Below are 27,606 nucleotides of genomic sequence, written 5' to 3' on the forward strand. Positions count from 1 at the left end.
TTCTCTCACCCCCACCCTCAGTCTATCTGCCTGTTCAGGAATTTTCCCAAAGAACCCATCTGATCACCTGATTTGCTTGCTGTGGAATTCAAACTCCTCAGTGCGCCATACTGGGGTTTTATGACCTGCCCTCTCTCTCTGCTCATTTCTTACCTCTGTCTTAAAGAGCCCATCCTGTTTGGCAGGCCTTTGCTGGTCCCACTTCCTCTGCTTAAGTCATCCTCCAGGAAATGCTCCCTCCTTCAAGAGTCAGTTCAAAAATCACGTTTCCATTGAGGCTTCATTGACCTTACCTCTTCGGCCTTTTGCACCCTGTCCACACCTTCCCTGTAGCAGTCATCGTCCTGTATTATAATGATTGACTTACACACCTATTTTCTCGTCTCAGCCTCAGCACAGTCCTTGACACAGAGTAGGCACTCTGTAAATGTTTGCTGAATAAATGAATACTTGGGTTAAATACAACTTTCCTCTTCTTTCAACACTGAAAGTACTCAGAAGAGGAAAAGGAAATGACTAAACTGTAGACAGTTTGAATGGAACACAGCAACCACCTGACCTGGGGTGCCCCCAGCTGCTGAATAAAGGAGAAAGTGAGGATACATAAAGAGAACAGGATCCTAGCACCACTGTGGAGCTGCTGTGATTTCTCTCATTCACAACAGCCAGGACTCATTAAGGAATTTGTGGGGCCCAGTGCAAAATGGAATGAGGGATCCCCTATTCAAAAATTAAGGATTTCAAACAGTGATAATAGAGCATTAAATCAAGCGAGGGTCCTGTCCAGCACAGGTGGCATGTCCATGAAGCCAGCTCTGATGACCACAGTTGCATCATGAGTACAATATCAAGAAGTGTAGGAGAGCAGGGAGGCTGGGAGAAATGTTGGGATCAATTCTGTAAGGAATAGCTTTAAAATATGTAACATTGTTTTAAAATTTATTTTCTCGTGCCATACCCTTCATAAGACCCCTACAATTCTGTTTTCTGTTTTCATTTATAAGTGCAGAAACTTTTTAAAAGTAAACATTTCACATTGTTTTAAGGAAAATGCCACATATTCCTCATTAGTCTTTAAGAAATAGTGCTATGGGCCGGCCCGGTGGCGCACTGCTACAGTGCGCCGCTTGAGAGCGTGGCGGCGCTCCCGCCAAGGGTTCGGATCCCACATACAGACCGGCCGCTCACTGGCTGAGCGAGGTGCGGGTGCAACACCAAGGGTTGCAATCCCGTTGCCGGTCCCGGTCTGGTACGGGCGCGACACTGAGGGTTGCGATCCGTTGCCGGTCACGAAAAAAGACAAAAAAAAAAAAAAAAAAAAAAAAGAAATAGTGCTATGACGCATACCCACCACTTACGCTTGCAGTGAAGAAACAAGTCATTATTGCATTTCCTCCATTCATCCCAAAATTTGGAAGAGGAGGGCAAGAAGACTGGCTGGGCTTTCACAGGATTACGTTAATATGAAACATCTTTATCACTCTTTCACTGATTTTTAAAAATCTTACATCATTAGTTCTCCATGCAATAGCATTCAGTCCTCAAAATGTGATTTCATTTCACAACAATCTTAGTAAATTAGAAATTGTTATATTTAAACCTCAAATAAACTTGGTTTATCAGAGATCATCGTGATGTTGTTGGCATATGCTGGTAAGATAAATAAATGAAGATTTTTGATGCAGTCTTTTAAATACTCAACTGGTTTGAAATGGGAGAGTTGATTTGTACTGCTGCAAGCTTTCCAGCAGGGGGCGGCAGGAGAGGCGTGCCACACCCCAACCTCTCCTGGCAGGCTGTGGCTGCCTCCTCAGGGGTGCACCCATCTCTTGCTGGCCCTCTAAATGGTACGTGCTCCGCGTTCCTTTCTTGCCTTGGCTCCCTAGCAATGGGACCACACACCATTGGTGACCACAACACTATCAGGTGCAGCAAGGAGTGGAGCTACCCAAGAAGCCAGCCCTGTGGACAAGTGCTTAAGGCCCTCTCCTCACATGCTCCCAGGCTTGCCTGTTACCCCATTCTCTTCTATATACTTCAAAGCCAGAGAACCTAGGCACATGGCTAAATTCATGAAACAAAATCTTCATTTTACTATCCTAATGTCTCCACAACATAAAATTTTCACTAACTAGCACCAACAAATCTGACTGAGTCAGAATTCTCAAACTTGTGAGCTCAGTTTTCTTATGTGCAAATGAGATGATTACCACCTACTTCATAAGGCCCCTCAAAAATCAGCAAGATAACACACATGGAGGTGACTGGTATGTACTCAAATGTTCGCCTCCACATTTTTCGTCGTCTGGGGCTCTTATGTTACTGAGAAGACGGGGCTGCTGAAGGTAGAAGAGAAAACGGCTCTCAAACAATTGGAGAGAGCACAAAATTTGCAGGTAAACTCAGACTGCGAAACACCAGCAGAGTCCAATTTGTACAAGTTTGTCTGCAGATAACTGCACCTGCTGCTCCTCAGATTTGCTCACCTAAGAACACACACACACATACAGACACCCACTCACTGAGCTAAAAATGCCTACAACTCAAATACACACACCAGAACAAAATTAACTGCACAGAAACAACAGCAAGTCCCTTAGACACATACCTTGCAGGAATCACACTGATGTGCTGAAGGCGTGTGGGGTGGGAAATGAACTGTGCACGTAGACTGAGCAGGGCTGACAGAGGTGTCAGCGTGGGTGGGGAGGTGGGGAGGCAGAACAGACCTCAGAAACCCACGGACCATGGAACACATGATTTGCAGGTATAGTAATATCATCTTAACCTGAACAAGATCCAAGGACATAGCTTATGCAAATGACTAAAAATATACCTTTGGCCTTCTTAATTACCTCATACCATTAAATTGGCTCTCACAAAAGTTCCTAATAAAGGCTACTAATTGTCCTAGAAGTTCAGCAATGAGGAGTAGGGTTGATCTTCTGCTTATACCTAGGGTTTCATGACTGAAACAGGAACATACAGGATAAACCTACATGAGTAGTTATTCCTCCATTACAAGGAATATGCTTCATCTGAGATGGCACTTTTATATACTTTCCCTGCTGATCAACTCCAACACAAGGATTCTATACTTCTGGGTCACATGGCAACAAGTATGTCCAATAATGAACAAACAAGAATCCAAATGAACAAAAAAGGCAGTTCAATTTTGTAAGAAACAATATATTTTATTTTTCTGACACCACAGCTCTGGCAAGTGGTTTTGTACCAAATTTAATGGAGGTTACACAGAACGTTTTACGCATGGGAGGGGGAGGAAAGAGAAGGAACCACAAAATTTAAAACAAAAACAAAATCCTGGAGAGCTTTTAGCATCTGTTCCAATCCCACGTTAACAAAATTCACTTGGGAATTCCTAATAAAAAAAGAACAAAACACGGTGGGCAGGGAAGGGTATGTTGGGGAAGAGAAAGACTAAGGGGAAAAAAAGACCAGAAAGCATCCCAAGGACAGACCTTTCCCTCCCAGAGCCAGGAGGACACTCGGCATGGAAGGCAAGGCTTCGCTAGGTTTATTTCCCCAAACTAACACCGTGTATTGCAGCTGCCAGAAGGAAAAAGAGAGGAGGGAAGCAGAGGGTCACCAGTCAGGGGCACAAGGGAAGGAAACACTTAACCAAGGAGATGGAGACGGATGGGAGAGAGAAAACAAGAGAAAAATGTGATGGTGGGTTTGGATATTGGGGGACACAGACAGTGCTGAAGAGCACTTGAACTGAAAACCAAATGTCCTAAGCGTCATTATTTTTAAAAAGAAAAATTTCCCCTTCCCCCCACCCCTCGCTGAACTTAGTTCCTTTTTTTGTGCTTTTCATTAATACTCTGCTCTGAGGTCGTAGTTTGGTTTTTCTATACACTGGAGTTGAAAGAAAATAGTCCAAAGGTCTGAAGATGGATTCTCCACCTGAAGTAAACAGCCCAGCATTCCTGTTCTCCTCTTGCCCCAAAGACTAAAGTCTCTGCTAAAATCCCTTTTACAATATAGTACAGTACACAAAAAAATAAAGCCCAAATCAAAAAACAAAAACAGAAAAGAATCCTGGGAGAAGCCAGTCCAAAGGACGTAAACATACAGAGAATGGTGCAACACATGACCGATGGCAATTCTCAAAGCACGGCTACAGATTCCCAAAAGTAGGTGCCATCATGGGATACCCAAGTCCACAAAAATAATTTTTAAAAAATAAATCTTAAAAAAAACACACCTGTTGATTAAATGAATAATTTGTTTTCAGGTAAATCCATACATTCTCGAGTTCCCCCCTCCCCCAAAGCAGCCCTCGGGTCTCTCTTCTCCTATTGCATGACCAATAGAAAGTACTCCTGGAACTCCCGCAAAGCAGCTCTCAGGACCTGGAATCTCATCTTGACAAGGATCGGCACATCCAATCTTAGCAGCTTAAAACATCATGTTTCCTGGGTTGCCAGGTCCTTGGCCAAATCCACCCATGCCCACGTCAGCAGCCATGCCCCGGGGCCTCATCTGTGGAGGAATCATGATGTTCTGTTGGGGTCCCATCATGCCCTGCATGGACATCATCATGCCTGGAGAGCCCACAGGCCCAGGGTGGGTATAGAGCCCAGCAGGCCCCCGATCCTTGCCAGGAATCATGCCCACAGCAGCAGCAGGATTGCTCATCAGGGTGGGCTGTCCGGGCATTGTAGATTGTGCTGGTGACATCATCCGATGGTGAGGTCCCATCATGCCTTGCTGGAGGAAGGCTGGTGGTCTCATGGGGTTGTGGCCTGGCATGGATGGAGCTGTACCAAGAGGGATGTCCGGAGTTCCCACTGGCCCTGGACCTCCCATGCCGGGTAATGCTAGCCCCATTCTGGGGGCTTGTTCGCCCATCATCCCCTGCATGTGCGAAAACCCAGGTCCAGGACCCTGGGGCTGTTTACGGCCTGGGACTTCCCCTCGAGGGAAATATTGCAGTGTCTGGCTAGGCTTCTCAGATGGAATAATGCGGGAAAGATCAAACTCAGGTATTCCGGTGGCTCCAGGTCGGATGACCTCCTGCAGATCTGGGTCTGTAAACACCGAAGGCATGCTGTTCCCCAGGACAGTGAAGGAATCAGGAGCCCCTGGGCCTCCAGGCTTGCAAAGTGCTGCTTCTGCTGAACTTTGGGGCAGGTTGCTGGGGCGGCCAAGGGGCCCTTCTCCTGGGAAACCCATCCCTCCTGGGAAGTTGCCCTGCCCTCCACTGGGGCCATTGTGAGGGAAGGGAACCTGCTGTGGAGGAGACTGCACTGGAGGGAAGCCCTGGGGGAAACCCATCCGTCCTTGAGGTACCATCGGTGGCTCCTGGGACCCATGCCCCATGATAGGATTGTGTGCCATCAAGCCAGGCCCCATTGGGACCCCATGAGGAGGTATGCTGGGTCCCATGGCATTAGGAGAGGGCATCTGATTGGAGTGAGTAAGTGGCTGGGTCATTCCCATTGGGCTGAGGGTTGGCATCGGAACCACAGGGTTTGGACCTGAAATTCGAGGATTCTGTGTATTAATGCCCATTCCTAGAAAAATAAAGATACCAAAGGAATCAACTTAACCAAAGGCAATTCAGAAAAACTATGATAAATAAAATTAACAAAAAAATTATAGTGCATCTGATGTGCATAATATTATGCTGGGAAAACATATGACACACAATCCCTGACATCAGTAAGAGTATAATACATTTGAGGGCATACAAACCAACAGCTCTACAAGACAATATATTATTGAACTTTAATGATATGCGATATAGGAGTGTATAGAAGACAGCAAGGGAGAAACTCTCCTGTGTGAAAAGTTATGTTAATACACAAATGTAGTCTTCTTCATTGAAGACAATACGGAAAAAACAATTTGCCTGAATGACTTAAATATGGTCCTTTTTGAAGAGGATTAATCAGTTCTACGATTCTAATGAGCAGAAACAATAACAAAGAAAACAAACAGGTCTTTTTTCAACTTGGCCTTATTTTATATTGCCTTATAGAGAGCGTATTTAAAATTCTAGGTTACACAAAATGTTAAAGAAACAGTAACTTTTAATGGAAAGGGAAAGAACGCAGGTTCCACTATAGTCCCTGGGACATTTAAATAGTTGGTCTCTCTGTGGAATTACCAGAGTATGGTGGGCACACTGCTTGTGCTGTCCACGGAGCATATTCCAACCTGGTTAATTAGGATTGCAATAAATAAATAGCATTCCTAACAATCAGAATAGATTTGGAACCAGAAACCCCTGGCTGAAAAGTCATGGTCTCTGCTGATCACCTTCACTATCCCAGATCATTCCCTCTAAGTGAGGTTGATGGCAATGGGGCGGTGGGGGGAGGGGATATAAGAATGTAGATGTACAGAATGAGTACGGAAGGGAAGAATTTTATTACCTCCCTAGTCCTAAAGAAAGGGTTTCTCTAGGAAATAGGGGCTTTCCACTGTCTGAAATCCTGTGGTTTGAGGCTGCCCTTCTCGGAAAATAATTGAGAACTAAATCAGCATGTTAAAAAGAAACTTTCGGTATTGCTCCAGGAATATCAAAAAAGGAAAAAAACCCAAAAACCCAAAAACCAAAAACCCATCCAGGTGCACAGAAACATCAAAACTACAAGGAAATCAGCTTTCTTATAAACAAATACTGAATTGAGCAAATAAAAAAAACTTATTTTCCTCTAGTTTAGACACTTTAGTTCTACTGAAACGGAGATGGTACATTTTTTCAACTTATTGAACTTCTACCTAATTAGGCCTACAGCCATTGAGAAAACACTTCAAAAAGTTTCTCTTCTGTCTAGCACTAGCTCCACAGCCTATCTTCCTGATTTCTTACCTGGTATATTATTCATTGATGGCAAGTTGGGAGAACGAGCTGGAGGGGAGTCGTCATCTGAGCTGGCCACAGTCTTGATGGCATCATGGTATAATGGGGTAGAACTGGGCATTGCAAACTTGGACATTCGAGACATCATAATAGAGAGTGGGTTCTGGGAAAGGGTTGGCTCTGGAGGCATGGTGTAAGGTGTACTAGAGGGAAGACTTCCAGGGATGTTCACAGAGGCAGGCTGGCTGGCTGTAGGAGGTGGGGGGCCACCTAAGAGAAGAAAGCAAAATAAAATAAAAATGGGCAGGAAGTTAGATCCCTTTTGAAGACTCCGGGGCCCTATGATTATGAACCAGCAAGGCCAGGAATGAGACAGATGAACAGGACAGTGTTATTATACCCAGGACATGAGCCATCAGTTTTGTAGTCATGCTGTGTGTGTGTGCAGAGGGAGACCACGGATTGATATGGAGGTGACGGGTCAGCAGATGTGAAGACAAACATGCCAGAAATGTGCTAGAAATATTCAAGCCTAGGGAAAACATGGTTTACGTACAACCATTTTGCTGAAAGGAATGTGAAACAAGTGGATCTCTTTCCCTTGCCACTCACAATTTGGAATTCGACTCAGGTAATTAGCAAGCCATGAAACGTACTAGTGACTGAACCCCAGGTACTAATCACATCACCCTACACACTCTCTTGATTAATTTCCACAACCAAAATGTCTAAACTGAAAAGGTCTCAGGGGGCAATTCCACTGTGCTGCTTTAGTGAACTGCCATCCCACAGACAGAGACACTTCAGCTTGGTAGGATAAATCTCCTGTCTTATTCTGTTTTAGTCTCTCTCAAGCGGAGATGGCACCAACCTAGTATTTACACCTCATGCCACTTCCACTGACCACCTCTGGTCCCATTCACAAAGCCACCATCATCAGAAAGAGCCTCTCCTAGGAAGAAAATACTAATAAACTGCAGCTGATCTGTGAAAACAGCAGTCTACCAAGAAGAAGGTGTTGGTAACTTTCTGTGGTCAACATGTATTCACAAGAACTATGCAAGTATTACATCAGCCTCTCCTCTCTTCGCTTAGGGTTATACTCAGAATCTCTTGACCTGAGAGCAGCTCCTTTAAGTGGGTGGGTCCAGTATTTTAAAAAGCCACGTTTGTCCACTGTTAAGACATTTTATTTCACCAGCATGTGTTCACTGTGCAAACATAAATTATTCTGTAAACTGACATATATTTCCCATTCCCCCTCTTCAACAGTCCCATCTGACATACATATTCTTTGCCAGAACATAATGCCATGGAAATCCTGACTATGCCCCTTGACATAAATACATCCATTTTGGCAAAGGCCACCTCCCCTGGGTACATGATCAAGTTCAGACACCAGTTTTCTTAGAGTAACTAAATCAGGCTCTAGCCATCTGCAGCTATAAGGTGCCACCGGGAGGACGCAAGCATACTGACCTGACTCTACACTTCCCAGCATGGCTGGGGAGGACATGGTGAGGGGGGCTTTATGGTTTGGAGGGATCCCAGGACTCTGAAGGGGAGGTTTTGGAGAGGAGGTCCATCCAGGTGATGGGGCAGGAAGTGATGGAGACTTGAGGTGAACAGGCGAAGCAGCAGCAGACCCCAAGACAGGAGGGGACTTAATGGAAGCAGCAGCAGCTGGGCCTGCCAGCATGCCTGCCAGCTGCGATGGCGTCTGGGGGGACTTGAGGTTCCCCGAGGGTGAACCCAGCATTGGTGACTGGACTTGGTGCATCGTGGGAGACTTCAGAGGGTTAATGCCTGGGGAATGCACCTGGCTGCCTGCCACAGATATATCCAAGGGCTTCCGCCCCAGACCACGCTGAACTGGAGGAGCTGTGTTGAGGCTAGTGGGGTTACTGGAAGGGTTGAGAGGTAGTGGTGGCATGTGACTGAGCCGGCTGTTAGTCCTTTGGTCGGGCCCAATTGGTTCTCTGAGATTCCGCAAGCCACTGTTGCTGCCTGGACCCTGAGACATGGGAAGGAATGGCCTGGGGCCCATGCCATACTCCTGCTGAGGGTGCTCACCGAATGGCAGGGGCACCATCTTCTGCTGAGCAGGCAGCATGTCTGAGCCACCTGAGCGTAATTTCATCATCTCCTCAGGCCCTGCCCCAGCCTCTCTCATCTTCTGAGGTATCATCTGAGAGTTGGATCCCATGTTGACATTTAGATTGACATCTCCTTTCATCCCACTAGGAACCAACCCAAACTCAAGTTCCCGACCAGAGCCTATCTGTGGAGGCATTCCTTTTGGAAAGTCACCCCTGGAAGGACTCAGAGGGCCCTCAACGGGTATTCGAGGGAAAATGGGATTATTCCCAGGCTCTATGTGGCGCTGGGAGCCTGGGATCATCCTACTCATCTCCAGGCTGGGCCTGATGCCTTCCATGCTCATTCCTGGGGGGAGACCCAGCTGCTTCTCTGCCAGCTGCTGCTGAAACATCTCTTCAGACAATCCTTGGGGGTTTGGGAAGCGTTCCCCTCGGCCAGGTCCACTGAAGACGCCTTGGCCAGGAGGGAAGTTTCGACCATCTGGGATTTTTGGCACATCGTCTGGCCAACTGACTCCAGAAAGACCTGGTCTAGATGCTGGGTTGGGGACATTTGGCCCCTCCATTTCAGAGTTTATCATTCCTGCAAATCCAGGGAGGCGCATCTGGCTCCCTGGCATGTTGGGGTGGGGAGCCATGCCCCTCGGGGGCAGAGAATGTGGCATGTTGATACCATCAGAAAATGGCTCTGTACCCCCAGGTGCCCAGCCTTCACTTGGGGTCATCTGGTATGGAGGGGGAGGCCCTCGGACCACGCCCCGTGGCCCGTGCTGATGGACCATCATATCCTGGAGGGAGCACTGCTGGACAACCACTTGTTCCTGCTTCCTCCTTTTCTCTTCATAAAACTCCTGCTGCAGTTTCAGCCACGCTATCTGCTCAGGAGTCATATGGTCCAGGTGGTCAGGTCCTATGGGCCCAGACTGGGAGTTCATAGAAGGTGGAACCATTTCATCTGGAGAAAAGGGCACATCTCTATGTCCTTGAGGGCCAAATGGAGCTCCCACATCTGTCCGGGGCCCAGGTCCCTTACCCAGGCTTTGGGATTGAGCCATCATAGCCTGTATTGGCCCTTCTGGTTTTTTCTGAGGTCCATCTAATACCCCAGTATTCTGCTGGGGCCCCCCACTTTGTCCTCCTGTGAATTCTTTCTCATCAGGGAAAAGCATACGCTGGATATCTCTGAGAGTTTGTAAGGAGCGCTCCCGGTGCTCCAGCTGCTCCTGAGATAGGCCATCGGGGTTCTCTCCCAGCGTGGAGGGCTCACCACTGGACACTGGTGGAGGCTGGGGGGCTTTGGGATCTGCTGAAGAGCTATTGCTCCCCTGGGAGACAGGGGTCACTGCTCGATTGTTGGGCGTTGAGTTGGGCCCAGTACCGTCTGGGGCCAGTGGAGTGGAACTGGCAGGACTGCCTACAGAAGGAATCAGTTTGTTTTCTACCCCAGGACTGTCCCGGTCCAGGGGACGTGGGGGTGCAGCAGGCTTGGGTGCTGGTGCTGGAATGGGTGGAGTTGGCTGCAGTCTGGTATTCTGGGAAGAATTCTGGTCCTGGTTGGCTGGAGCTGGGGGCTGTTGTGGCAGAGGTTTTGGATCATTCCGAAGGGCAGATATCTGTGTGTTCTGAAGATAAATGAGATTTTAAAAAGTATTGGTAAATTGAACAGAATGGCAATTAAAAGAGCAAGATATGTTATAAATCTACACTGACACTTGCTGTAGAAATTGTTCAACCCCACTTTGGACATGAAGACATTTTGATTTTTTAAAAAAACACTTATTGTCAAATGGCATCCTCTTTCCCTTGCTGAAGATTAGGTTTCAATAATTTTATAAGCATGTCAGGGGAGAGCCACTCTGCCAAAGTGAATACATTTGAGTATCTATTTTGAGGACAGGTTTGATATCACATGTCTACTGTGTGTTTCTCACTCAGGGAGAGATTAGTTTCTTGGTATGAGTGAGGCCGCACCTAACACTTTCTTTTTTTCCCTGGAAGTACAACTGGGTATGTAACTTCTCATTGTCAATCAAAAGGTCTGATGTTTCCAACTGAAAAGGAAAGCGTAAGTCACTTGCAGCTCTGTACTCTCCCAGCCAGAGGCAGCAGGTAGGGCTGCTCCATCTCAAAGTCTCCTCTGGCAAGATAACTACTGAAGCATTGCCCTCCTTAAGTTTCCAGGGGGCCTGACATCTCCGGTTTCTGTTTTTGGTTTGTGATCACTGATTCCATATTTGATAAGTATTTGTACATTAACTGTTGTAAGATAATCTGCAGGCAGGAAGTGTCTGTGGAGAAATCTGAAGCTATCTAGCTTATGGTGTCTCCTGATCTGTTCTTTCCAGGAGACAGCAGACTGCCTTTTTTAACAGGTTGGATGATTGCCTTATTATTATTTATTAAGTACCAATAATAAACTAAGTCCTGGGTTAAAAGCACACCCACCTACAAAGATGACACAGACACTGTGTTTGGAGGAAGAATGTATACATTCTGGGTCTGAACCTTTGCACTGCTGAGAATTAAGAGGGCACTGAAGAACAGATGGGCCCAGTCTACAAACTCTTAGAGATCTTACACCAGCTTCCAGTGAGATTCCTGATCCCTTTTACCATAAAAGGATCATTTGCTCCTATTTGTTCACTTAATCCAGTCTGTGTTTCCAAACCCGTAGGCTCTTACTTACCTCTCCACCCTCTCTCTGGAATGTTTACCTGTGTACAAATCTGTACACAAATCATTATGTGTATCTCTGCATACAGTTTGTGTTGTATATACACAAAGATATATCTTTGAGTGTTTACATTCTGTAAATAGATATACATGATGTTTCACTTAGAGTATCCATGCACATTTGTCTGTAGACATAGGTTTGTATGGGTAAGGTCAGCTGAATCCGTATGACTCTGTACAGTCAAGAGTATTCCATGTCTGCAATTCCCTAACTGGAGTGTGGGGGTCAACTTAATTTTTTGTTTGTTTGTTGCAGGTGGGTACTGATTTCATATAAGGTTAGCCATGAGAAGAAACCGTTTAGTACTGCCCTTTTCATTTTACATTTAGAGCAATGGATTATTCCTAATTCCTTTCTGAACTCCTTTTCTGATTTCATTTTAGTATCAGAGAATGTAGAAGTGATAACTGTATTAAGAAATACCATGAAGTCAATAAAATGTTGGTTTGAGTTGCAATATCCCTATGTGTTCCAGGACAATAATCATTTTAAATGTATTATGTCCATCCTCTACCCTTGAGTAGTGGAGATTCATGAGAAATTTCTAAGTCTAGGCATGCCCAAGCTCTGCTATGTCCACAGAGATGCAGACTTCTTTGATACACAAAATAGACAAGATGTCATCTACTTTATCTTAACTTGTTACTTTGATCATTTATTGTCATTTAACTTTTCCCATCTAAGACTCATTCCATTATTAGATTTTATGCTCCCTGACAGCAGGGACTATGCCTTGAACTTCTTACTATCCGTACAGCATTTGGTGCAATGCCTTGACAAAGCTAGACACAAGAAATAGCTTTTGGTTCAATCTGGAAAAATACATGCATTAAAACAACCATTGTATGCTTTTTCAAAAATAGTTTACGGTAGGTGTGTAAGATCCTGATAGGAAACAGACAACATTTATTATAATTTTGGAAATTTCAAACAATTAAAAGCATTCAATGGTTCTCTCACTTTGAAATAAATACAAATCATTTTGAAAGTCACTGAGACTTTAATTAAGGTATTATTATCATGTACTCCAGTAGTGTAGTTTTAGTTGTTGCTTTCTTCTCTGTTCTTCAACCAACTCAAGAGAGTTAGTTATTTTTTGAAAACCTACTCTATATACGGAGTCTGAATTCAGATTTTTCCCAGAGATAGTTACATGAAAGAAGCCCTAGGATATCTGTATAACTCCTTTTTTCCCCCCACATCTTTCTCCTCCTAGTAATTCATCAATCTACCAGCATTTTAATAGAAAAGCTAGTATAGTGTGATATGCCTAGACCCCACAATGCCAGAATTAGGTTAAATGACCAGTGTGCAGGTCATACCATCAAGACCATCATCTATAAATTAAATTCACCACCTCCCCTCCTTTGCAGTCACTGTAAAACCATTAAACCATTACTCCACATCTAAAACAACATACCACAGGGGCTGTGCTTCTCTCTGTTTTGCTGTTAGAGATGTTCTGGATGTGGAAAGAGACTATAGTTTCAACCTGGCCCTTTAATACAGCTTCTGCAGCTCTGCAAAGAAGAAGACACAGCACACACTAAGACTTGTTTCTGTTTCATTAACTGTAATTCCAAAGCATGTTAACCCCAGATTAAACTTGTAAGGGAAAGGAGAGGCATAAAAAACCAGCAGAATGTGGAATGTGAAGAAAATAAGAGAAACATGTTTCATTATTTATGTTTATCATTGACTACCAAACTTCTGAAATTAAAAGATAGCCATTAGCAAATCTCAAAAGAGGCATTTAAAAAAAACAAAAAATAAGATTTTTTTCTCAAACCAATCCACTATTGTAGGTGTATTATAGAGAATCCTAGTTCAAAATCCCAACCTAAGAAGGGTGAACATGAAATCACAGAACTGGTGATAGCCTAAGGCTGTCAAGATTCACTTTTTGTCTTAAGTGAAAATCTTAAGTGGGAAGGGGGAAAAAAAAAAAAAAGAGCCAGAAAACCATATGTAGAGTATAATCACAATTTTGATCATAATAATAAAAAAAATCCTTTGATTCATCCATCCACAAGAAACATATACAATATTTCAAAATGTTCACAGTAGTTATCTGTGAATTCCAGAGATTTTTATTTTTAGTTATATTTTCTAATTATTCTAGAATGGACATTTATTACTTGTGTCATTTAAAAAAGAAGTAGGTTGCATAAAAGTGTGCATAGTGTGATCAATATCTTTTGTGTTTAAGAAAGTTATATATGTATATTTGTATAAGCACAAAAAATTTCTGAAAGGAAAGCTAAGAAGAATTATCAGTGGTCGCCTCTGGGCAATGGGGTTGGGTACGTTTTATATTTTATTTTACCTCATTCTGTACTGTTATCTTTAAGTGATAATAATACATGCGGGTAAAAAAAAAAAAAGGATCAATCTGCAATGGGAATAAGATCTAAGATCCCCAAACACACAAGCTATGTCCAACAGCAAGACACAGCCAACTTACTTATTGGCCATCTCAGTAGAAAACACATACACCACTTTGGCTGGAGTCTTCTGAGCAGGTGTGGGCTCTGGGGCAGTAGTTTGGCCATGGGAGGGGGTGGAAGACCTGGGGGCTGTAGCATTTGACGGGGTCATCGAGTGTGGTGTGTGCTGGGAATCCTGGGCCTTTATGTGGTCAGCAGAATTACATTCTAAAAGAATGAAAATACTCATTGTCATAGAAAGAATAAAATTCCCTTTCTTCTGCCAGCATTTACAGCACCACAACACAAACCCACCTTGAAAATTTCAAGGAGGAAGTACCTTGTTAAGAGGCAACTTTCTGTTCTACTCATAAAATTTCAAATATTCTTCTCCCTAAATGACTAATTATAAAGCACTCTTCCCCCTCCTCCTCACATCTCTTAACTATTACACATCCTTCAGATACTAGTGTAAATGTCCCTTCTTCCTGGAAACCTTCTTAAAACCTCTTGGACTTGACTGGATACTGTGCAAATTGATCCCATAGCCCCCTAATTTCTCTTATTTTACCATTTATCAAATTTCATTGTAATGGTTTAATGATCAGCTTTCTAGGTGCACTCAAATCCTTGAGGACAGCAGGGATGTCTTCTGACCATGGCACTCCCAGCACCCACCATAGTGCTGGTTGGCACTCAGAAAAGGCTTCCCCAAAACCCCTGAGGAAGGGAAGGAGGGAGAGAGGAATAATCACCCAGGTTTTCGTTTCTAATTTGGGTTGAGGAATCATACTTCCCCTCCTTGAATACTAACTTGATGTTCTGGCCCACAGTTAAGATTTTTGGTCTTATACTAGAAGGGAAAAAAGCCTAAAACTCTAGTCATTGGTCCCATACCCTTCCTGGCTTACTCCACTTGGGAACCTACCAAATCTCTATCACATCTGGTAGCCACTCATTCCTGCAACACCGAAATCAGCTGCGACAAACGCAGACTACTGCCAGGGCCATTAAGACTTCCTCTTGTGTCTACAAGTCTGGCAGAGTGGCAGCCAGAGAGCACAAAACCCAAGCCTTGGAGAATTACTGTGATGAAGAAGAGGAGGGGTTGCCAGAAAAACTGCTCCAATATGGGCCACTGGTATAGATAAAGTGGAGCTACTGGCTTGAAACTGAAGAACAAACAGCATGGAGGCCAGAACACACATAAGAACATGGTTAGGCCTGTGAAACATCCTACTCTAACCCCTAAACCACTTGCATCCTCAAGAGTGAGAACTCTTCAACAAGGTGGTTCCAAACTATTCTTCAGTTAGTAGAAAAATGAGAAGAAATAGTTCCATCATAAACTGCAAGAACTCCTGAACCTGATACCTACTTTCCCCACTTGGCTGATATTAAGCTCTCTGTCCTCCATCAAAAGTCAGAGGCCTTCCCTCAGGAATACCTACTTCCCTCTGAGTCTCAAAGATCTTATAGACATACCTTTAATGTCAGAGTCATCGTTTGGAGTCCCAGGATCTCTCTGATCAAAGGAGTCGGCGGAAATACTTCGCTCCCTTTTCCCCTTGCCCTTGGCACCATTTCCAGCCCCATTCTTCAGCCCCATGCTCCCACCTGGGCCAGGGAGTGCTTTAGGGGTATGGCCCCCACTCTTGGAGTCACAGGGAGATGGCTGGGATTGGCTGGCTGAGCCCCCCTGTTTACCCTGATTGGAGAATTTGGAATCCAGCTGGGGGTTTCCAGATGGGGACATCACTGTAGGGGGACGAACCATCACCTCCTGCTTTGACTTAGGGCTACTAAAAGAAACAAATAACAAAGGGAAATCAGATACCAGGTACAGGTGGTCAGCACAAATTAGGCAGAAGCAGTTTCTATCATGGGTCTAGGAGACAATGAAGATTAAATAATCACCCCATGTTTTGTCTCAGCCACTTGTCTGTTCCCTCCAACCCCTGCTCACATCTCAGAGCTATCAACAGAGAGAAGGATCAAGCAGAATGGCCTGCCAGGTCTCAGGAACCCTCGAGTCACATGGGGACCCATCTGTAGGGCTTCTGTCAATAAAGGACAACGGTTTCTATGTACATAGAGAAGTGACTCTCACACTAAGACTAGCTCAGAGTAAACAAACAGGCATCGTTAAGATCAAAATACTACCCACCCCCAGGCTGATGACAAGGAACAGCTGTAATGAGAACCTAGCTTCCCTGCTGGAAAATACAAGCAGGTCCAGGACAGCAGAGGAAAACCCACTGGTGACTGTCAAGTTAGGAAAATCCTCCAGGATACTAATCCCTCCCAACAAGTGGTATTACACCAAAGCAGATAAACGAACCACTGCCCCCAGGGGGTGAGGAAAAAAATCTTTTAAAATAACAATTTAAGTACTGTGGAAAAGAGGAAAAAGCTTCACAGTGGGAGTCCAGAGGTTGGTGTTTTAGTTCTAGGACTTTGGGCCTCCTCACCATCCCAGGCCTCAGTTTCCTCATTTGTCAATTTAGCAGACTGTTCTGTTTGGTCTCTAAGGTCCTTTTGTTTATGTTTGGCAAGCAGGGGAGTGGCAAAGAGGAGAGGTCAGGAACAACGGACAAAAGAGTAACCGAGGAAAACTCTAACGTGAGCTTTGATTTTACTATAACCTGTTTACCATTCTATTACTATCTATTAGTCTATTTTCTCTTCCTCTCCCAGTTGGGTCTCATTTGCTTCTAATTCAACATATTGTTCCACCAATGAGTATTTGTGGTACACCCATGACATCCCCAGCAGGCAGCAGGTGGAGGCTGGCCCTTACCTCTGTGTATTTCCTGACGGAGAGTTCCTCACTTTAGGGTTGCTGGAATGCATTGATTGAAATCCTGAGCTTGCAGTCACAAACAGGGACAGGCTCACCGAGTTCTTCTCGGGCTGCAGCAGCAGAAGTTGCTGAGAGCAGTGGCAGTGGCCCACTGCTTGCTGGGTGCGTCCCTTAGCGCTGGCCGCCTATGCACCTTTTTCCTCTTTGTTTTTCTCTGCTGTGGAAGTGGGTCCTTCCCCCTTGCAGCTCCAGCATTCTCTGGGTGTGTGCCTCCTGCTGCCAAAGGAAAATCTCGCATCTCCAGGGCACACTACAGGAAAAGGCCACCCAAAAAAAGTCGGGAGTGAAAACACAGAGATGTAAAACATCCTTACAACAGGTTCAAGGTGAAAGCACTAGCCAACTCAGCAAAGCAGCAGCTAGATCATTCCTCAGCTTCCAACAGGGTTAAAGGAAAGGGTGATGTTCATATTCTGGCCAAAGGCTCTGGAGCTAAAGCAGCTGAAGAGTGACTAAGACTTTCTGCCACACAAGCCTCCCACCCAACCAGCATGTACCAGGCATTTGCAAGCAGATGAGAAAAATGGTTTTATCTTTAGCCATATATTCTCCCTTACATTTCTCTACTTCTGAATACAAAACCCTCAAAAACTTGTGTTTTTCTTTTTTCACAACAATGCTTTGAAACCACCAGGTACCACAAATCCACAGCAACTATCTGGTATTTCAGCTCTGATGGCAAACAATGGCACTGAAATTTCAAACTATGAAGCAAATTAATCTCTGTTTATATTCTCAGGGCCTAAGGGGTGGGGGGATATTAAAGGAGGTCCTTCTGAAATCAAATATTGAGTCAATACCAAATACAATCAGTTCTACCCCCTGATTTCCATCATCTTTCTATTAAATTATGCCCAGTATGTGTCTTGTGTTCTCACTGCTTAATGACAGGGACTGTAGGCATGGATAAGCATGGGAATGATCCATAATTCTGAAGGCAAAAGAACATTTTGGAAGATACTTTTGAGTCAATTTGCAAGGATAATTTGAAGCATAAAGGTCAAGAAAATATTCCCATACCTAGTAAGAGAAAAAATGATAAAGCACTATATTTAGGGAAGCCTGGACTAGTTCGGGGAAAACCAAGATACACTTCAAGTGACTGCTCCCTCCCCAGGAGTTCCAATATGGTTTTCTAGTACCTACTTTCCCTTCACTTCCCCTCTTCTCCCCTCCCCCTTCTGGTATCTTACTGATGGAGTATAAGACTAAAGAAGGAGGATATTAGATGCAGGATTAGTGGCTAATGAAAGGGAGTTAGACATAGCTCAGGTGTTACAGCTTACATATACTTTGAGAGATTCAAGAACTGGACTAAAACTGGGAGGATCAGTCATATTCTAGGTTTTAGTTTGGCACTATGATCATTGTCAAGTGGTAAATGTATCCATTTAGAAATCTGCAATAATCCCAACTATTTTATCTGGGACATTAAAAGGAATTTATGGAAGTTCTGAGTATACTCAATTACAATTTTTTCCCTTTTTAAAGTAAAGAAATCAGGAAAAAGAACTAGAATAAAACATTATGGATTGTTTCTATGCTAACCTCAGGAGAAAGCATCCTAAAAAACGTTTTGGTTTTGATTATATTTTAGGTTATATTTTTATCCCCCACCGTATTTCTGTTTTTTTAAAAAAAAATTGGTTTAGATTATAAAATGGATTGTGGTTGTCAAGTTCGACATATATGATCATAAACCATTTTGTAACTTCTCACTAAACATTAGGAATCACTGTTAAAATAGAAGTAGAAAATGAATCCTGTATGGATAAGGCCATCAGAAAACATTTACCTGAGGAAAAGAAAAGTAACTTCTGGTACTTTCTGTCTGCATCACACATTCTAGCACTCAATCATATGTCACATTGAATAATCCTAGGTGTATATTTTATCTCTCTGTGAAGACTATATTCTTTGAAGACAAGAATCTTGTTTTAAAGTTCTTTGGTTTTTCTGTAATACTCAGCATGATGCACTAAGAATATAGTTAGATCTTCTGTCACTTATTCAGCTTGTCAGAGAACAAAAACACCTGGCATATGTGTTGTACTCTTTTTCCAAAGAAACTCAAAACATATTACAAATATCAAATCACCTCATTAAACTGCCAGGCATTTATGATGAGCTGGTAGCAAAGATTATTTCTAATAACAATGCTGTGAACATAAATTACTTTTATTTTCAAAGTACTTCTACAGTTTCTTATTCTCACAATTCGCCTGACCTTGATCGACAGGCATTTACAAATGAATGAAAGGAGAACATGGGTTGCACAACTCTCGGGTTTCCAATCAGTGCTCTCAGACCCTGGCTCTTTCCTCTCAGCCATCTCCTTTACCTTTACTTTATGGATGAAGAGACAGCACAGAGCTTGAAACAAGTGTGTGGGCTCACTCAGTGACTGGGAATAAAATCCAGGTTTTTCAATCCCTAATCCAAAGGAGTTGCTGAACTAAATCATCCCTAGTTTTAGCCTTTCTGACCATAAAAAACAACCAAGCAAAACATCTGCCAAGTATCTTATACACTTCCAAAGAATAAAATTAGGCTCTTCGGCAGACTAGTGCTCAACTGTTTACCTTTAAGGACTGGAAAAAAATCTCCCACAGAATCATTATAACTGGAAGGAGATTTGTTTTTCCCAGTATAACTAAATCTCCTAATTCCTTAGATCTGCTTATACAATGTTTCTCTCTTCTCTTCTTAAATAATACTTAAAACTTTTACTATGTGTCAGGCATAGTTCTAAGCACTATACATACATGTTAACTCATTCCCAACAACTCCACAAGGCAGGTACTACCACTCTTCCTGTTTTAGAGATAGGGAAACTGAGGCTAGTTATGTTAAGTAACATGCCCAAAGTCACACCCTAGTAAGTGATAGAGCTGGGGTTCAGTCAGGCACTGTCCTGAGAGTCTGTTCTCCTCATCACTGTTGTGCCTATCAAAGTAGGGAGTTGGTGGATGAGGTGAAGTTCATAGAAAGTGCTAAGCAGTATAACATAAGCACTCCAGTGTTAACTGTTACTATGACTACTACCAACCACTCTCTAGCAAGCTCACTGGCTTATTCTGCTTGATGCCATTTCAGACGGTCTACATCTGCTGCCTACCATCTTTCTGCCCTCTCTCCCAACTCCCAGTGCATGGCCTTGCCCAGTACTTAATAGGGAGAAGAGATGTCACCAGGTCGGAAGTTCTTACCACTAAATATGAAAACGTATTTTCATTAGTACCTATTCCTTCTTTCTTCTCTATTATTGAAACAAAACAAAACAAAAAATGGCCCATTTTCCCCCACAGGGTGTTCTAGGCCCATCCCTTCCAGCCTTCTGAAAGCTGTCAATCCTTTGGCCATTGCCTCTATCTCTTGTGTCTACTGGATCTTTTCAATCAGCATTCAGACATGCTGTATTATATTCCAGTGTTAAAAAAAAAAAAATTAAAGCAAAACAAAACCCAGCTCTACCATTCCGATCCCCTTCAGAGCCAACTTTCTCCAGAGTTGGTAAGACATAGTGTTCACTTCCTCACTTGCCATTCACCCTTTAACCATTTAAATCAACTTCCTCCCCCAGATCAAAGAAGCCACTATTTGTGTTAAGGTCACCACTGGCCACTCTTGTAACCTCATCTTACTGCAGCTCTTAGATTTAGCCAGTTGATCACTTTCTTCTTGCAACTCTCCTCTCTTGGTTTCCATAACACCACCCTTTCCTTGTTTGCCTCCTACCTCTCCAGTCACTCTTTATCTGCTTCCTTTGTGGGTCTCTTTTCTACCCAATCTTTAAAATTTATAGTTCCTCAGGACTCTACTCTGGATCCTCTTCTCTTCTCATTCCGTAAGTTCTCTCCATGCCAACAACTCCCAAATTTACACATCCAGCTCAGCTTAAGCTCTGCAGACCTGTACACACAACTGTCTACTTGACATCTCTCCAGATATCTCAAACTTTACAGGACCAAACATGAATTCTTCATCTCTGTATAGCCTTTCTCCCCAAACTGTCTTTCCTCGTTTTCCACATCTTAATAAATGGCTACGCTTGAGAGTCATTCTTCGTACCTCTTTCCCTAACCACCACCGTCTCAAATCAAGTGTGAATATTTTTGTTGACTGAATGAAGTCTCAGCTTAAGTGTTTCTTTTCAGGCAGGATGGATCCCTTAACACCAACAATCTCCATGAAATTCTATTACATTCTTTTCATAGTATCCTGGGTTTTCCTTCATAACATTTTTCATGTTTTGTAATTATATGTGTAATTATGTGATCATTTGTGTAACATTCATCTCTCCCATTAGACCAGAAGCTCCATGAAGGTAGGGACCAAGACTGATTTGTTCATCCCTGTTTTCCTAGCACTTGTTATAGTGCCTAGCACATGGTATTTGCTCAAAAAAAAAAAAAATTTGATGTTATCCAAAGGGAATAAAATAGTATGCTGAAGAGATATCTGCACTCCCATGTTCATAGCATCATTATTTACAATAGCCAAGATATGGAATCAACCTCAGTGTCCATCAACAGATGAATGGATAAAGAAAATGTGGTACATGTACACAAGATCATCTTTCTAAGCCAGGCATGTGCTCTGGTGCTGTCACCCATCAGTCTACTCACCAAAACCCCAAGGGTCACGACACTGCTGTGCTCATCCTGGAGGTGAGGAGTCCAGGAACCCCTTTCTCAAAGGTGACCCTCACCTGGAAGAGAATAAAGTGTAGGAAAAAAAATTCCTAAGTGGATTAAAAAAAAAAATCAACAATATCAATTTCCCACTGGATATCTTAAGCAAAAAACAGGTTTCCTATTTATTCTAGAATATTAGTTCAAGAGGAAATTGTCATCCCCCATATAAACAGAATCAACTCCCAATTATTAAATGGTATATATATTCAATCTGTAGATATTTTAAGGTACCTGTGGCTTTCCTTCCTTCCCAGCTGCTCATTTTATTTTCAGAAGCTGGAGAATTACTAAGTACAAAAAAAAAAAAAAAAAAAAAAAAAAAATCAACTTTAAAAAAAAATTCTGGACATTTAGTAGAGGGGAAAAAAACCCTCACATTTTTGCTCCTGCCCATTCCTTATCTGCATAGAGCTGACTATAAAGGTGAATAAAGACAAAATTCCAGATATGTTTTTGAATTTACAAAGTGAAGACTATTCACCATTCCTCCCTACTCTCAACTGTAACTCCACATGGAAAGCACCCAGGAAGGAAATTTGTTTTCCTATAATTTGGGGGGACCTTAGGGCTGAGCAACCTGGCCAGAAAGTTTCCATTTACTGAGTGCCTACTGTGTGCAAAGTGCTATAATGAACTGAGTTAGACTAAGTCAATAAAACACTCAGTTACTGGTTAGGAAGAATAATTTCCAACATTAGTCCTTGTAAACCAGAATGATGACACTAAGCCTCCCTCTTTGCCCAGAATTCATAGTTTTGAAATTGCAAGGAAAAACCAAGTTCCAGATTGTTTTAGGGCCATATTATTTATGAGTCTTTAAAAGGAGACTCTATAGGGTTGTCATAAAGTTGTACGTAAATTTACAAATTAATCTGACTAAGCTCAGAATTACCTCTACAATTCCAATTTTGACTCTTCCAATGATGCTTTCCCTCTTCTCTGATCTAAGAAGTCAAGTTTATTAGAACTATGTCATGTTTAACAAATTTCATTTCTATGCTATGACCACTACTCCATAAAAGGCATAGTATCAAACTTAGAATGTGGAACTAAAAGGCCTCAGGATTCCATTCCTAGTTCATTCTTAACTTCTGTCACGCCAACTACTAAAAGGCTTCCTCTCAGTAAAAGTACACAATAGGAAGAACCAGTCTTTTCTCCAATGTTCGGAGAAAAGAAAACTGTACAATGGGCATGAATAGAAAACCTTGGTCCAAACAAAATATTAATGTATGTTTTAGTCCTCCGGGGGTAAAAATATATCTATCGTCCTTCAATAGCTAACAAACTTTGAGTAAGCAAATAAAAATGTATATCAAGTTAAAGAGTTTTGACAAAATTCAAGCATTCAAAAATGAATTTCAACTCTCATCATTTAGAATAATGGCTACCCAAAGTAATAGTTCAACACAAATGTCCCTTTTCTGTGAAATTCTCCTTGATCATCAACTCTTCCCTGTATGTCCTCACAGCATTATATTCACAGCACTATTATGAGAGTACTTCAAAAAGTTCATGAAAAAATATAATTAAAAGATAATACAAGTCCTTCCATAAACTTTTTGAAGATCCTGTACTTTTAAAACTATATCCCTGTTATATGTAGACAGGGAAGCCCCTGAGGGCAGTGTCCTTCATCGTCTCAGCCCCTGACACCAGTAAAAGCTCAATAAATGCTGGTTGATCCATGTACCATAATGAGCTTGGGGCTTGCCTATTGCTACCTTTACCTGCATTCACACAAACTAACAACGACATGATAAATATCTATTTAACTTCACACCACTGCCCTTCTCCTTAGCCCTATGAGGTCAGTTACTGCACAGGTACTGCTCACATAAAAGTTTAAGGTAACTGCACTTATAGTTTTCAGTTGCATTTAATTTGATGACTTTTGCCTTGGGAACTGCTAGAATGATGAACAAATGTAGTTTTAACTTACAAGAGACCCTATAGAAACAGAAACAAAACTCCAAGCTACTCCAATCACAAGTTACAGGCTCATAGTCATGTTCTTTACCTTTCAAGATGTCCAATCTGCTCTCTCTTCTACATCGGGACACAGAAGAGCTTTCCAAGTATGATCTCTTCCACCCAAACAGAAGGGGATTTTTAGGTCAAAGTGGGGAGACACCAGCTAGTCCCACATTTAGTCCTACAGGGATAAGAAGAAAACAAAAGTTCATACCCAAATTCACACTGATTCCAAAGAAAATCACCCATTCTTCAATGCTCTGTGGCCAAAGTAATACTTTGAAGAAAAAACAGTAAGAAATCAATTAGGTCAAAACCGGGGAAGGAAGGCAAAACCACAAAACTCAAAATATAAGAAGTCAAAGTTAGGGACACTGCAGCCCGATTCCAGCCCAGTGAGGACAAGCCATACTAACGGGTGACTGGGGAGTTTAAAAAAGCAAACACAAAACCCAAGACCTCATTTTAACATTGTTTTTAACTTTTTCCACAACAAAGAACAGTCACCACAGGTTTCAAAATGGACTTTTGGGAGAGAGGGGAGGAAAACCAACCAACAAACAAAAAAACAACAAAATGGACTTTTGTTTCATGTCTTCCCCGTGTCCCTGTTCTCAGCATGGTGGAGATGCTGAGAAAATATTACAAAGCCTAGAATGCAAGTGGCCATAGATAATTTAACTTTCCAAAATCAGTTGGTTTAGGGCAAGGGTTCTTAACCTGGTTGTGTTTGTTTCGCTGGCTTTTGGCAGCTGGCCGATATGAAGAATTCTTAACCTGGGATGCACCGACTCCCGTGGGGTCTGTGGATAGACTGGGGGGAGGGAGGGTGTCTGTGATCTTGCTGGGGAAAACTTAGATCATCATTGTGACTAACCTCTAAGTAAAAGTTAGAATAGCCTTAAGTTGTGAATGTAGGTAACAACCCATGACAGTATTAGCAATTCTGTGACTATGTCACCAATAGAAACCACAAGACATTTTCACCTCACATTACAGTTGTTGCAGATATCTCTGCATAATATGTATACCCATCACTACTTTGTAATTACAGTATCGTTAGACCTACAGCTACATTTTATTACTTAACATGTTATAAAGAGGTACATATATTACTATATTACAATTAACATTTTGATAACTGTTTCCGCCTCATCATAAATCTATGAATTTTATTTTCTGCATTTAAAAAACATTCTCAGATAGGGTCTTATGCTTCACTAGATTCCCCAAAGGGTACATGAACATCAAAAGTTAAGAACCCCTGATCTAGAGCAAGTAAGTTCCTATACACTCTATCATCATAGTCACTAAGGAAAAGAAGTAAGTCATTCCAGCAATACTACTTCATAGTTGGAGAAAATTAAGCTGCCAAGAAGCCGAGAAACATGTCCAAGCCACACACATTTAGAGCTAGCATAGCCTAGGTTAGCACTCAAAGCATCATTCTTCCTACTCTTCCATGGGGACCTTTGCTTACATTTCTGCAATTGTTATCTCTGTCTTGTCACTAAATGTCTTATCTTTGAAAGCTAATGTGAAACCAAAACCCAGAGGACAGAAGAAGACAAGATACTCCTTTTGTTCCTTGATGAAGCATGATGCTGTAATAGTTACAAAAGCTGAATCGGGTTGGTTAGTAAGATAGTAGATTTTCAGAAGTGAGGAAAGAGGTGGGCTATGTAATCTCTCAATATCAGAGGTGTTCAAAACGCTTTGCAGATAGGCATTAACTTGTTAGGCTGAAACACAGTTATGAGTGGTTAGGACAGGTGGTATTGGTATTACCACTTTGTAGACGGGAGAACTGGAGAATGTGTGAGATTTGTTCAAAGTCACACATAAGTGAATGGGAGAGCTAACTTCCTGATTCCAGGTTCTAACCATTGTACCAAGTAACCATGATCAAATATTTAGTCAACTATAATGCTTATGAAACCTCTGTATTTTTTTTTTTTTCTTGAAAGCCAGAGAACATTTTCTTTTGATTCACAGGAGCAGGAGCAGATACTTCTGAAGGACATGGGGTGAATATCCCATAGAATAAATTCTAATATACATAGGACTTTTTTGCTTGTGCTAGTCATCTAAGAATCCAGGTCAGGAAACCTTCCCTCAACACCCAAGTTATATTACTTGCCTTTTAAAAAGAGAACTATATGGAAATTGTTCTTTCATCTTTTAGGCAGTGACCTCCCTATCTATCTACCACACCTTTTGAAATTGCTATCATCATACATTCAACAATGTTATTACAAAATAATATTCTAATGTTTCAATACCAATCTCCGGGTCATAAAATTACCAAATGTCACATGCCCCCATCCTCAACTTTTCTCAACTTCACATTAAATTTTCTCTTATCCAAACCATCAAACAATTAATGGAACCCTCATTCCTCAAATCATCCTAATGCCATTTAACTAACAGCTCCTGTTATTAACCCATCTCTGTTTTGAACAGGTTGGATCTTTTTCAATAGTGAATAGGAAGTTTTGGAAAAATTTTTACTTAGGACCATAACATTATTCACACAGACATGTCTTCCTTGCTAAAACTTCCCAGTCACTAGTAACCAGTCAAAAAAAAAAAGAAAACCAACGGGACAACATGTTGCACAGTCTTCACAAAGAGGCCAAGGTTCTTAACCCACCCGTGAGTCTTACCCTTCAACATCCTTTTGCCTCTCCTCCCATCTCTCAACTATTTTACTACTTCTTACCACATGCTAATTCTGATTCATCACTTTGTGCTCAGTGCACAAGGGCCCAAATCTCTGCTTCAAGAACAAACATTTAATTCCTGAACATATCATATGCTAACAAACACATCACACATCACTGACTGAAATGTAACTCTTTACAAGGCCACTCCATCAATTTCCCACTTCAGTCACTGCCAGAGATTTTACCTGTGTTCCTTAAACGAAGTCTAACTTTGTATCAGTTCTATCCCACTTTAGAGACTCTCTCCACTAACAGATAGTTATAGCCACTTCTCTGCTTTGTCCAGTAACTTTATTAGTACCCAGCTGGTCTCCAATTGAGGCTCTAAGTCCCTCCTCTGTATCACAACCCATTCTCCTTTACCCTCCTGCACACCAGGGCTCTTGGAGGACAGACTTCAGGCTTCCTCCTTCATGCTTGGTAGCCTTCACATAAGGCCCCCGCAGCACTGTCACAGGCCTTTGGCCCTTCCTTCTCCTTCCCTCCGGGCATAATAACAAACCCTGCTGTTGTTTCCCTCAGGATATCTCCATTTCACCAGACTTCCCCAGCACTGACCAGTGACATCTTAATAGTCTTTCCAACTTTCAAAGGTCATGAGGAGGGCTCCACTTTGAAAATCACTGGTGTGTCCCACGACCCCCAAATGACTCAGTGACCTAAACATCGCCAACTCACCTGCTGGAGCCCTTCACTACTGAGACACTCTTCTTAGCTTTCACCGCCCCCCAGCCCCCCTTCAACAAATCACTGGCCTCTATATCCATCTCCGGGGTCTTACAGACCCCACCAAACTCAATCTGAATTCCCTTATTGAGCTCTCCAACTCGCCCCTCCAACGTCCCTTCATTCCAGGACCCTGGGACCGTCCCATCTCCTCATTTAACCTCTCCAAGCATTGCTTGGGACACAACCTCTAAAAAAACCGAGAGATATCCCCATCTCTCCATACCGCTCGCGAGGCATCCCCAGCTCCCCCGCAGACTCAACTCATTAAATCCGCAACCCGACCCCCGCCCCTTTTCCCTCCACGACCCTCCACGGTTCTCCGCGGCTGTGGCTGCCCCTGCCCCCAAACCGGCTCAAAACACGCGGACGCGGTCCCGGCCCCCATACCCCCGGCTCCGGTCCTTCCCCTCCCCCTCCCCCCGAGGTGCCACTTACCCCGGAGGCAGGAGTGGGGGAGGGGAGAGAAGGGGTGGAGTAGGGGAGGGGGTTTCGGTCCCGGGCGGCTCTCAGCCCCGGGGGG

General features: G+C 42.9%; 1 protein-coding gene across 4 annotated transcripts in view; it reads right to left on the minus strand.

The window, feature by feature from the left end:
* Positions 1-3,173: 3,173 nt before the first annotated feature.
* The window catches only part of BCL9 (B-cell CLL/lymphoma 9), an 87,347-nt gene continuing 62,914 nt past the window's right edge, over positions 3,174-27,606 (minus strand). Inside the window, exons 1-10 of one of the 4 annotated variants that reach the window (XM_008586651.1) lie at positions 27,522-27,538; positions 23,678-23,812; positions 21,589-21,671; positions 16,898-17,210; positions 15,583-15,899; positions 14,136-14,325; positions 13,092-13,191; positions 8,318-10,559; positions 6,848-7,108; positions 3,174-5,543 (exon numbers count right to left, since the gene is read on the minus strand). In XM_008586651.1, the coding sequence (XP_008584873.1) occupies positions 4,426-5,543; positions 6,848-7,108; positions 8,318-10,559; positions 13,092-13,191; positions 14,136-14,325; positions 15,583-15,899; positions 16,898-16,950 (4,281 nt within the window). In that variant the 5' untranslated portion in view covers positions 16,951-17,210; positions 21,589-21,671; positions 23,678-23,812; positions 27,522-27,538 and the 3' untranslated portion in view covers positions 3,174-4,425. Of the gene's footprint in view, positions 5,544-6,847; positions 7,109-8,317; positions 10,560-13,091; positions 13,192-14,135; positions 14,326-15,582; positions 15,900-16,897; positions 17,211-21,588; positions 21,672-21,888; positions 21,924-23,677; positions 23,813-24,351; positions 24,386-27,521; positions 27,539-27,606 lie in introns of those variants that run through there. The other 3 variants (XM_008586650.1, XM_008586649.1, XM_008586652.1) reach the window with 3 other exon arrangements.

The sequence above is a fragment of the Galeopterus variegatus genome, unplaced genomic scaffold (assembly GCF_000696425.1).
Source record: "Galeopterus variegatus unplaced genomic scaffold, G_variegatus-3.0.2 Scaffold4066, whole genome shotgun sequence".
Taxonomy (NCBI): Eukaryota; Metazoa; Chordata; class Mammalia; order Dermoptera; family Cynocephalidae; genus Galeopterus; species Galeopterus variegatus.